The sequence below is a fragment of the Prinia subflava genome, chromosome 25 (assembly GCF_021018805.1).
Source record: "Prinia subflava isolate CZ2003 ecotype Zambia chromosome 25, Cam_Psub_1.2, whole genome shotgun sequence".
Classification (NCBI taxonomy): Eukaryota; Metazoa; Chordata; class Aves; order Passeriformes; family Cisticolidae; genus Prinia; species Prinia subflava.
The window spans coordinates 1,868,177-1,881,134 of record NC_086271.1 but is presented as its reverse complement, the minus strand read 5'-3'; the positions used below and the strand labels follow the sequence as shown (position 1 = coordinate 1,881,134).

At 42.6% G+C, this 12,958-nt stretch overlaps 1 protein-coding gene across 1 annotated transcript in view; it reads left to right on the top strand.

Annotated features, from left to right (window-relative positions):
- CRYBG3 (crystallin beta-gamma domain containing 3) overlaps positions 1-12,958 on the top strand; it is an 81,157-nt gene that overhangs the window by 28,850 nt on the left and 39,349 nt on the right. Inside the window, exon 4 of the mRNA XM_063419409.1 lies at positions 8,215-12,697. Within this exon, the coding sequence (XP_063275479.1) occupies positions 8,215-12,697 (4,483 nt within the window). The remainder of the gene's footprint in view (positions 1-8,214; positions 12,698-12,958) is intronic.

The following is a 12,958-nucleotide window of genomic DNA, read 5'->3' as shown; positions in this document are numbered from 1 at the left end:
GAAATACTGCGTTGGTGAGGAGGTTGCAATGGTAAGTGGAAGAGGGGAGGTTGTTAGATTGCATAATACCCATTAGAATTGTATAAAAAAGAAAGCCTAAACCAAACAACCTTTCAGATTTTAAAAACCTACCAAATGGTCTCAGATGCTTCTACTCAGACAACCTCATTCTCCTCATATCCTTAAAGCAATATTTGGTGAAATACAAGGATATCAGAGTGCTCTGACCTGTAAACTGAGGTTAATTTTGCCCTCAGTGGGAGGTCTGGCGTTTGGTAAATACTGGAGTTTCCAGGCCTTGAGCCAAGGAATGTGGAATTCATGAGCTCAGTCTGTGGAGTTTGTGTTTTTGGGAGACAAAATCTGTAGGTCACAATATTCCTCCATCACCCTAGCTGGCTGGCTCAGAGGTAATTTGTACCTCAAAGGCTTTTGCATCTCTAATCCCAACAGTGTCAAGTGGTAAAGGAGGAGCACAAAAGACAAAACCACGATAAATTTGGCTCAGTCTGTAGACAACAATTACTGTGGACAATAATTGCTACACAGAGGACGGGTGAGGAGAGTTGGGCTGTGTCTCCAGTTATTTCATCCTTTAGTCTTCATTTCTCTGGTGTGGGTGAAGGTTTCTTTGCCTTGAAAAAGTGAAGGGGAGCAAGCAATTGCAAAGTGGGGTATTTGCTACTTGGTGTAGAAAAACCCCACTACTCTGGGTAAGATGGCAGCTTCTGGGTAGAACAGCCCCCCGTGGCTGACCAGGTAGGTATAAAAGTGAAAACTTTGTGTTCATTCTTGGCCTTTGCACTCCTTCATGATGTCAAAAGCCAACCTTTAACCGATGAAATAAGCCCTAAAAATAAAACCATGGGACAGAGGGGGTGCACTTCACCTCATTTCTCATTGCTGAAAGTCTCCATGAGAGAGATGATGATTTCATAAAGTGACAAATATAAAGCACAAAATTGCTCCATTATCTTTTTTCCTATAATGTAAGATTCTTTCATTTTCATATATATTGCCTGTCACTAAAAAGCAATGATTTGGCTTCAAAATTGAGAATGGTCTTCTGCAGTGAATACATGCCATCTTCTCAAGAATCCTTGTGAAGGTAGTGGATGGTAGCTTGTGCAGGTAGCAGAGGACAAAATTTTGGTGTTTTCCTTTCCTCCTGACCCAAAGGCTATTTGTCTATCTTCCAGTAGATTTTTTTTTTGTAATATCCAGTAACAATAAGTGGATGTTGCAAATAGTGGTGTGCAGAACAATAGTGCCTGTTGAAACTGCACAGCTTGTTCTGGAGTTCAGCAAGGAGGAGCTTTATTGCCTTGCTGAACATGGCTGAAGAGGCAAAAATCAAAATTGTACCTGTTCTGAATGTTTTGATTAAATAATCCTGGTTAAGACACTAATACCCCAGTTCAACAAGGTACTTGAAGATCCTGTCTTCTTCCTTGTATTACAAACCTTGTAGACTTGGAAGTGAGAAAGAACTCTGAACCCCGCAACTGCAGGGATTTTCTAATTGTAGGTGAAAGGGGGAGGGCAGTGATTTCAAAAGCAGATGCTCAAAACAGACAATTACATTTCATATCCTACTAAGAGCCACGTAACAGAACTAATTTAGTGAGAGCGTTGCGAGCAATTTCATTCAGAAGGGAGGTACTCCTAAGGAGAAAGAAATTTCAGTCCATTTACAGTTCTACTGTGTTATACACTGTTGGATTTTGTGAGGGAATGGGTTTTTTAAATTAAATTTTAAGTCAAGTACTATACAAGTACTAGTCAAGTACTATACTGTTCCTATACATCTAATTGATGTATATTAATATTAGCAATAAGTGATTCCCACCTTGTCACTGTCAGCAAATCCTGCCCTTTTGATAGAACTGCATCTGATAAAATCCTTTAGGTTTACATAATTCTGGTTAATAGGTTTGTTTCAGAGCTTGTAATTCTCCTTTGTGTTGCTTGTCAGAGGCAGGCTTGTGGTGATAACAAAACACAGCCCTTCATTTGTCTGATGGATTGTTGTGTACCGTGGTTTTGATTTCAGTCAGTCGCAGCAGCATTTATCCTTCCCTATAGATGGCTTTGGCAGAAAATCAAGAGTAAATGAATGGAAATTCATCACTTAATTCCAAGCAGTAGTCTCCTCAGGTAATTCCTGAGGAGGAGTGGGAAGCTGCTGCTCCTGCATTGGTTGGTATTGATTTGTTGATCTTTTGGTGGCTTTCTGGCCATGGAAGTGCAGTGTTGTTCAGTTGCTGGTGCTCAAGTGGACAGGGAGTCATTGCTGAGAGTGACCTGCTGCCCCTTGAGAAGGGCATAAACTACCTGGGCAGCTCCACCCTGCTAGGTCAGCCAAATACCACCCAAAATTAGAGGGCTGTCCTGGGGAAGGAGCAGGATCATCCTGCCCCTGATTTCCAGGGTGAACTGTGGAGGGTGGTCACTCTCAGGGCTGTGCTGTGGGAGAAATGCAGACCCCAAAGGATTTTTATACCTGCCAGAGAGGGGTGCCTACCCAGAGATGGGATGTGGTCCAAAGGAAAGGTTGTTGTTGGTGCCGAAGCAGATTTTTGTGTTTCTGAAGAGTGAAACTTACATTTTAGGAGTAATTCTTAACAGTTGTGTGATGCATAACTGAGCTAAATAAATTAAGCCAGAAACTAATTCACTGGATTGTGTTCTCTGCTGAACTTTTTTTGTTGTTGTTGCTGTTACTGGGGTTGTTCAGCTCTGCAATGTATTCAACTGAGTCGAACCCCTTGCTTTCCCTACAACACCTGAAGCTACACTCTTTCTTGAGGAGAGTAAAGGAGTGCCCTGGCTTTGGTTCTTCCTTACATCTCAGAAGAGGCCAAGAGAGTGGCTTTCTTCAGCCTTAAGATGAGAAACTAAGGGGACACCTCACTGCCGTCCCCAGCTCTTGCACAGCAGTGAGAAGCAGCAGCAGCTCTGCTTGTCCCTGCTCCTGGGAGAGGCAAGTCCCAGGCCCTGAATCCCTGAGTGGGACAGAGGAAAAGGGAGGGGCAGCAGTGAGGGTAATTCCCAGAGGTGTGGGGTGGGAAGGCTGGCTGCTGCCCCGTACTGGGGAAATGGGGCAGGGAAGAGCTGGCAGTGATCCCACGCCCTTTGCGCTGGTCTTGGTCTCACAGCCTCTGGTGTTTTGGGTCAGCCTTGATGTGTGCTCTGTTCCCTCAGACTCAAAGAATAGGTTTTCCTAGATGGGGGAGATAATCAAGGAGTGCTACCCTAAAGGGCAAGGGGAAGGAAAAACATTCCTTCCAAGGTCACAGAGACTGCGTTGGCTTTTATTAAAATTGTCCTTGACTCTTAATTGTCCTTATGGAACATTAGCTTTGAAATTTCCTGCAGAATCAACTGCGTGTAAATCACTTTGTTCAATCAAACTTTTGACCTTTTCAGACATACATTGTGACGTCCCAGGACACTACGTATTTCAGACTGCAGATTTAAATCATGAAGCTATCCCCTCTGGCTGAAAAATTTTCTTTCATCTAAGTTGTGTATGACAACTATTCAGTTATGCCACAGTGTCTTTTTATTCAGCAAGTCTTTAATTTTTTCCATTTATTAATATCTTACATGAGCATAGAAACCAGCTGAGTAAGCTGGATTCCACCAGAAGGTGTTTCAAAGTGACTTTAAGACAGTTGTTTCCAGATGAAGTACCTTAACATAATTTTTTTAAGAAGCTGTCAGTTAAATATACAGTGAAATAAAAGCTAAGCAGAAAGAAATTAAAATAAACAACAGTGTAATTTTAAGATGATCAGAGAGGAGTAGCCAGGAGCCACAAGTACCAAATCAGGTTGGTGATTTTCAGCCTGTAGCCTGCAGATCCCTCTAGCAGCTCCCTCTATGGGGTCTGTGAGAAGAGACTGGGGGAACCATCCATGGATGTGCTTGTAAATGCAGCAGACTGCTGGATCAGGAGGAAAATACCTGGAAGAGTGAGGTATGAGGGGAAGGTTTGCCATGGCATGTTGTGGGAGCGGCAGGCTGGGCAGCAGTGCCGTGCTGTGCAGATGAACTGTGCTGCTGGGGGCCTGAGATGCTCTGTCAGCCTGTGTGGTCTTCCTCCACCTTTTGGGAAATGTATAGGGCTCTCTGCTTTCTGCATTATAGTGTAGTACAAACAGGGTAGGAGGGATTGCTATCTCGATGGCAAACACTTGAAAAAATGCAAACAATGTGTTCTTCATGGGTACACTGGAATGAGGCATTTAAGGTAGCAGGTTTCCTCCTGCTTCTGGCCTTCCAAATCAACAACACTGTTTTATAACCACTGCCACTTGGGCAAGTTACACAAGATGTCTGTCATATGAGATGTCAGAACATGTTCCCCTCTCCTCCTTGAGTTATTCCCCTTTTAACTTTTTGTATCTTTTTCACAATAGAAGAAATATCTACAAGCACCTACTTTTGACCAATTTAACGTAACTCATGTTGACATCCTCTCTTGTTGCTGTCAAAGTCTTTTGTTGAAACTGATTTAAGGCTTTATAGGGAATTGAATAGCTTCCTGTGAGGACAGGAAAGAAGGAATCTCCTGCTATTTGAAATATGTGACAGAATGCACACTGGGTTCTTTGTATAATCAGGCTTTCACCTGCATCCTCACATGAGCTGAAAACAATTTTTTGCAGAGTTTTTAAGGTAAATTTTGAACTGATGTATTTTTGGGTGATCAGAAATGAAACAAGTCTCTAGTGACACTTCCAGAACATTTTTTTTATGGCACAGCCTGCTTCTAAATTTGTTTCATAAGAGTTACAGCTGAGTTGCTGGTAGGAACGTAGGAACATGGGTTTTCATTTTTTAAATGTCTTGTTGCAGGGGAGCATTCAGAGTGAATATGCTTCTATGTGCTCTGAAAGGAAATGCATTAGGACTAAAAGATCTGCTGGCATTTTTTTTAATAATATCCTTAGCAGCAAATTCCTTATCAAAGGTCAGAGACCCTGAAGTTGCACTGTCTGTGGAGGAAAGGTTGGTTCTGACTGAAAATAGAGCTCCCTGACAAAGTCTTGGTCGAGTGAAGCCTGCAGGAGAGCAGAGCTCTGTGTGTTGGGAGACACTGGCACAGGCTGGGGCTCTGCAGCTGGAGCCAGTGCTCCTCAGGATGGGGTTTGTGAACAGTTCTCCAAAGGGCAAATAGCTTGGGGTCTTGCAGACTTCAAACTGATCAATCGGAGCATAAAATTCCCTCAGAAGACAAACAGAGAGCAAAAAGAATTGGGAGAAATTATAAAGGTTGCCACACAGGCAAAAAAAGCTTCTGAGTACATTTTTTCATGTGACCATCTGTAGTAAATATTGGTTTGGGGGGATATGTAGCTCCAATCAGTGTAGATATGGAACTCAATCATGCTGGGTTCTCCTTGGCATCCCTTCTGTAAAATCTACCTATTCATCCCATAGCTGGATGCTTTGGGATTCAGAATTTCTGAGTTCACATGAAAAATTCAAAGGCAAAGTTGGGCATGAGAGACAACTGGAAAGGTGTGTTCCAGGCTTCTTCTGGAATACTGGTTCTAACCACATGTTTGTGCGTAAATCTGAATTCTCCCCACTGCATATCACACAGCAATATCAACCATGACACAAAAAGACACTTCAAACAAAAGCTAATTCTTGTCAAGCTGTTTATTCATAATCATGCCTTGGTTTTGGTGGAAATGAATGTTTGGCATTTTGCAAATCCATTTATATGCTTGCTTCAAACGTGTCATTACAGTTGATCTGTTCAAGAATCCATAAAACCCTTTTTCTTCTTGAGAAATGGTGCCAATATGTGTTCTGCTTGTTTACTTAAAAGAAATTTCATCTGGGTGCAAGGCACTTGTAGGCCAACTTTTATTTTTGAGGTTGGCCAAAGTACCAGAGGAGCTGCTGGAATTTGTAAAAGCTTAATAGTGATTATTCAAAGCAGGAAAGGTTAGTCAGTGAGGTTAATTCTGAATAAGAGCATGAGCAGGTCTTACATTCTTAAGGCTTATTTTTAGTATGACTGGCTGATGCTGAGTAAACATACTGTGCTGCGGAACTCAACAGATCCTTCCCCTCACCTTTTTAGGATCTCTGGAGTTTTAGAAAATATTAGAATTCATTTTTCTGTGGGAAATATATATGATTTTTTTTACTACCCTTTTTCTCCATTGTGTTCTGGTTTTTTTCACTCGGAAATGTTTAAGTTTCTTTGGAGGGTTGTGAATCCTCAGGTCAGCCATTTTAACAAATGGACTGTGTGATGGTTAGCAGCTACCACTGCTGGTATCTCTGGAAACCAAACTGGTGCTGTGGAAGACTAGATCTGGGCATCTAACGTGGCAAGTTGGCAGATATGCTATTTATACAAGACTTTCCTATTTCCTCTGTGACTTAATACACCTGGCCAACAAACCCTATATTGAGATTTTGTTCCATCTGACATGACAGTGAATTTAATCCCAATACAAACTGAATTTTCAAGTTCTCACAAAGTCTAAATTCCCATATTAATGAATTTTGGCATTAGCCTAAAGGTACCTGACAATGTAAAACATGCATCTAAATGACTGTTTATATCTCTTTTCTAATGTTTATGAATATGAATAACTTCACATTTAGTTCATTTGTACTCTGTGTTCTTTACGTGTGGTTTTAAATGGCATTAAGTTCTGCCTTCAAAATAAAATTAATACTGAAGAATCTTGACCTCTAAAATCTTGACAGAAAAGAGATTCTATTTTTAGATTGGTGAATTCACTCCACTTTAATATTCTTATGTATCTTTTGAAAGAATATATACTCAGAATCCATACAGATGAGATTTGAAGTTAGATTTACTCAACGATACTCAAATGTTTCACTTTCCTTCTTTTTTTTTTTCTCACCTAAATTATTTGTTCTCAACTCTGGAGCTGTAACAACTTCTAAACAAATTGAATGAATGGGGGAAAGTGCAAAAAGCTTTTAGAAGCTATTAAGCTATTTTTGTATATTGCAGTGCTTTTATATTAGAAATCAAAATCTTAGCCAACACCTTTTTTTCTTGTTGTTATTTTTGCCCAAGAGAGTCTTCTGAAATGCGTATGACTATTTTCCAGACAGCTGATTCCAGCATTCCCTGTGTTAGCAGATAACAGGGCAGACTTTGAAAGGGTTTCTTCTCAGTTTAAGTGGAGGCTGAGGCAGAAGGGAGTTTTAAGTCTAGTCTGAGCATCTACTTTGTCTTAAGGTGAAGAGTGGTAAAGCTGACAGTGACTGATTTTTGCAAGAATTATTTAACAGGCAGAAAAATAGGAGGAAAAGAGAGAAGCCATTTGAAGGAAAGGTGAGTATTTGTGATGTCTCCTAGTTCTAAGAAAGGAGAAAAGCTGCTTCTTCAGAAAATTCAAAGTGACAGTCTCTGAACTTACTCTTAGTATTATGAGAAAGAGTGAAGGAGCAGGATCACAGTTCCTCTGTGGTGATTCTTTCATTGCTTAGTTTTTGCATTTACTGGTTTTTGCTGCCAAATTTAAGACTAATGAATGGCTAGACCCACCAATTCCTTGTCACATTTCTAGTTTTCCCATTTTGGTATTCCCTCCAGCATTCCAAGAGTCTTCATTCTTACCCATTCTCCATTCAGTCTCTTTCCTTAGTACCCTGTGATTCAGAAAAGCATCCCCTGTTGTATACTTCCTTTTTTTCCCCCCATGTTTTGTTTCTCCTCATTCCTGTTTTTTGACAATATGTTGAAAGCTTGGGTAAAAGTGTAAATTTCAAGTCAATATTTTAATGAACGTTAGTACAGTAAATTTTCTTTAGTTTTAACGTGCAGACCTGCTTTAGAAGGATCAAACATCTTCAAAACAGGATGATTATTTCTGTCTCTGCAAATGTTACCTTGCAGTGACACTTGTCAGTAGTAATTCCCTTGTCTGGCAGAAAATAAATGATAGAAGTTGGTTGAGCCAACATCTACTTTTTTTATTTATAGTGTATGTTGGCTTTTGTGGTAAAAGGTGGTGTCCATATAATTTTTCACAAGAGCCTGTATTTAGCAGAAGAAGGAGGAAAATAGCATTGAGTGCAGTCTGCAGTTTGTGCTAATTTGTGGAGAAAACAGTATTTTAGATCATCTACAGCTAGTGCTGAGCTTTGTTATCCTTCCAGCAATTTGTCGTCTGTCCTTGCTGATATTGATGATCCTTGTTCCAGGCAGACACGGCGGAAGCCAGAAGCGCCTGCGGTCACGTACGCGACGTATCGGGGTTCTGCGAGGATCAGGCAGCTCCTGAGGAGTCAGTCAGAAAGTGGAAAAGGAGAAAGAAGGCCTGAGAACGGGAGTGCTTCAACAGTCAAAGAAAATGGAGAAATCCCAACAACTCTGTCTGTGAAATCAGGATGCCTAATAGAAGAAAATGGAGGAGATGAGGGTAGAGATCACCAAGATGATGCTGTATTCAATTCTTCTGCAGTTAGAGTGCGAAGCAAACAGTCTGGTCAAGCTCAGCATTGCTTGGGCAGAAGCAAACATGAAAGAACTGCAAAGGCCACAGCTTCCTGCACTGAATCGTGTCACGAGTTACACTTCAGAAATACACCTGCTTTAGCTGCAACCAAAGTTCAAAGGACGTGCTCACTAGATTCATTGTTGCCATTTAGTGGTAGAAACAGTGGGATCCTAACCAATTCCATTTCCCGGAGTACTCATTCCCTTAAAGACAGTTCTGCAAACGATTTGGTTGGAAAAGATGGACTGCTAGGAGAAGCAGAAACTTTGTTTCAGACAGACAAAAAGGCCACTTCTAATTCTGATAAAGAAAATTATTGTAGTAAAGCAGGTAATAAGGCCTCCCCAAAGGAAATACAGGATGATTGTTTACATTCACACAGGTCAAAAAGCAAGACAGTTACTGAAGAACTGCAGGTGGAGAAGGGAGAATTTTGCTGTAATCATCAAGTGGATAATCACTCAGAGCAAAGATTGGATGTCCAGAGGCTTCATTTCAGTACCACTACATTTCAGCAGAAAGCAGATCAGCACACCAGGAGTGACAATAAAGATGGTGATCTAAGAAATGGTGATGCACAGAAAATTGTGACAGCTGTGGAAAGAGAGCAAAATCCACAGAACTTTCCTGCTGCTGTTCTTTTTCCTTTTAATGAACAAATGCCTACTTCACTCAGCATGGAATCCAAAGGAGGAAAGTGCTTGGCCACAGGCAATCTAACTGCTTCAGTGCCATTTATTGGACATGATGAAGATGCAGTCATGGGCAGGGGGACTTGTAATGAGGAACTGAGTGAGTCAGGGAAAGCAGTGCAGGTACAAAATGGTCACGGGCTAATCCATGTGGAGAATTCTAAGGATACTGCCACACAGCATGCTGGTTTTCCTTGTCCAGGAATGGAGAGTGAGGAAACGATGAAGGTTCTGTCTGAGGTTGCAGTGGAAAACCTTGCCAGCGTGTCACCGTGTGCACATGGGTGTCAAGGTGTGAAAACAAATTTTGATGAGCTGGCAGTGCGTCCAACCCACGAGTCTACCTCTGTGATGGTTCCTCATTCTGCCTTGAGATCTGAAGAACAGCCATTGACCAACCATTCTGCTTTCACCTGTGAAAAAGATGATGTAGACTTAAGTTCTGAATCTCCACCTGTTTCTGAAAATAGGTGTATTGATTTTTCTTCCAAGAAGGAAAACAGTAATAAACTTAGACTATCACCCACAGTAATTGATTCTTCATCTGACAAACAAGGAAAAATGCTCCCTTCTGCCACTAACTCTGAAAATGGCCAGAGTGCTGCTTCTGAAAAGGACGGCCTTATTTTTCCAGCTGCAGAGTCTGGGAGAATAATCCCTGTGAGCAGGATGACCAAGGGGCCAGCTTACGCAGGAGACCTGAGAACTTTGTGCCCAGCAGATTCCCTGCAACCTGAGATTACTCCTGCTATGCTTGATAGCTCTGCAGATGGAGTAGCTGCAGAGGTTGTTTGCATCTCCAGGCCCACTTCTCCTCCTCTGGTATCCAGAGAAGCCTCCAACCTTCCTGTTCCTGCCTTGGAGATGTCCAGCACTGCTCAGGGGAACAGTAATTCGTCCAGTCACAGAGCTAGTGATGGGGCAGATGAGACCTCCTCCACACAGCAGGCTGACAGCAGTGCCCTGGCAGTGGCAATGCCCTCACCCATCTGTCCCTTGAAATCTTTGGAAGCTGCATCCATGTCAGCCTGTTCTGAGTCCGTGTGCCGGGATGCTGTGGGACAGGTGGTTCTTGGTGCTTCTGCTCCCTTGGAAGGCCCTTCTGGCCAAAAAGCTGCTGCACCTGCCCAGGCAAATGGGCTCTGTTCTGGGAAAGGATGGGAAGATACTGATGTGGAGGGTGGAGAATGTTCTTCCTTCCCAGATGCTGCTGTTTTGCTGAAGAAAGCTGAAGAAATAGTGGAGTTGGTTTTACACTTGGCTACAGAAGAAATAATAGCAAAAGAAGGCTTTGGTGTCTGCCAGCTTTGTGGGAGCAAGGATAGTTTAATAAATATGGATATTGCAAATTATCAGAAGGTTGAAAGTGTACAGCTGGCAGCAGGAGAAATCCAGTCAGCTGTGCAGTCATTAAGAGATTTTAATGAGACTGGGGGAGGAGACTCATCATTGTTTACACGCAATGAAAGAGTGGGTACAAATAATCAAGTTGAAAAGATACTCTCTTGCCACCCTGATAAAAGTGAGCTACATAGGGCACTAGCACTAAAAGCAAAAGAAACAGTTGATGGGGTCATTAACTCTGCCATACAAAAACTGGCATCCAGTCAGCAGCGAGGCACTGAGAAGAAAAGGCTTCCTGGAAAGGTTCAACCTAAACCTGAGGCTGAAATGCCAAAGGCCTTAACACCTGCCAACACTCAGGAACCAACAGAGATGGATGAAACTCAGACTGTAGCTGTAGACTGTGAAAAGACAGATTGCTCAGGTCCTCCTTTGCTTCCAAATTGTATGGAAAATGGCACAGGTTGGCCCCAAAGAGATGAAAAAGTACCAAATAATGCAATCACTTGTCAAACAAATGGATTTTTTCCCTCTGGCAGTTTAGCAAGGCCAGAAATAGATCTTCTGACACCAGCAAAAGAGAGGCACAATGGAAAGGTGTGTGACCATCTGGCTGCAGTAGAAATGAATGGCAAAGTATCAGCAATAAGTAGAAAATCTGATGGAACTTTACATTTTATGGATACAGATGCTGCTGTGACTGAAGAAACGCTTTTGCCATTGCCGTTAAAAAGTTCATGCAATAATACAAATATGCCAGAGTGCAGGCAGCTGCCAGCTGTAAATGTTAATTTGTCATCTTTTATGCGTGGTGAAGAACGCATCGGCCTGCAGAGTGACTGCAGAGATGAAAGCAGCCCTCAGATGTCTCTGGAAAGCAGTGCAGGGGACAGGCTGTATGAACACTGTGGGAAAGAGGCTGCAGAGGAAGTACCTGTACAAGTAAAAGCAACATTACAGAATTCAAAAGCAGTGGAGAGTGAAGAGGAACGGGCAGGAGGGGCAAGTGAGGAAGCAGAGGTTAATACTGGGTCAGACACACAGTCCATGGTACCTGAGCTGTCTGTTCCTGGAGATGGCAGTGAAGGGAAACACTGCTTTGACACAGCCTTTGCCCAAAATAATGGGAATCTGAAGCAGGCACAAATGAAGGGTCAAGACGTGGAGAGAAATGAGCAGCTTGAAGAGAATGGCCTGGACTGCAGCAGTGATATGAAGGAACAGACAGAACTTCTGGCCTCTTCTCCACTAATTGAGCAATGGGAAAACAGTTCTTTTACCATCATTTATGAAGGTGCTCTTCAAACTGAGAACAAATCTGTCCCGACTGATGAGGTGCAAACTGGTTCTCTTTCTCCTTCTGATTTGCCTTCAGCTGATACAGATCATGTAAGGCACTACAGAGCAAGGAATAAGCAGGAGTCAGTCTGTCTCTATGGGCAGGACAGCAAGGTGAGCGAAGCAGCAGAGAGCCGAGGCTCGGAGTCCTTCCTGAGTGTGGAGGCCAAGCGCTACAGGGTTTATCCTTTCTCCCTGTCTCCCATCTACGAGGACGACAGCTCCCAGGAAGATCTGCTGTCCACGGATGTGTCTCCAGAAAGCCGTCCTGGGGGAGTCTCCAAAGACAGCTCTGACCACACCTCTGTGCTCTCCCTCCTCCAGTCGGTGTCCGAGCGCTTGCAGTTCACTGCCCGCTTCAGCGAAGAGGAGGAGGAGGAGGACGGGGTGGAGGAAGAGCAGGAAGAGTCTTTGTATGAGGAAAATACTCTTGATGTTGAGAGAGAAGACAACTGCCTTTCCAGTCAGTGCAGAGGGAATGCTAAAGCAACCCCTCAACCAAATGACCAAAGCAGATCTTTTCTTGAGCAATCGTTTCTTCTTTCAAAAGAACAGCTTGACTCACAGGAGCAACCAGAACAGTTTCCAAACGTGTCTTCTCCCAGTCAGACACCCTGTAAACCAGTTCCAGAGAAAACTGATGCTCCTGTAACACAGCCTCCTACAAGTGTATACTACCAGTACTTGAAATCTGCCAGAACAGGCTCTTCTGAAAAGGGGACCAGGTTTGGAAGCATTCTCCAGGATGTGCTGCAGCCAAAGATTCCTTGGTTTCGAGACAACGCCGTGCCAAAACTGGGAGAATTGTCAGCGGTAAGATGCCTTGTCACATGGTGTTTATAATCAAAGTGATTAGCCCAGGTTCAAAGTTGCTGCCTCCCTATCCTCCTTGCTACCTTTTAACTAAGTTTGTTATCATAAAAATAATCAAAAGTTTTTGTCAGAAGTTATTAGGCTTGTTTATGTCATAGTTTAAAAAAAGTCTTCTGATAAAATAATTTTTGAAAGATAACAGTCTTGGTTCAGCACACAAGTGAAAGTGATTTAACTGTAAAATAGAGTATGTGAACAGGA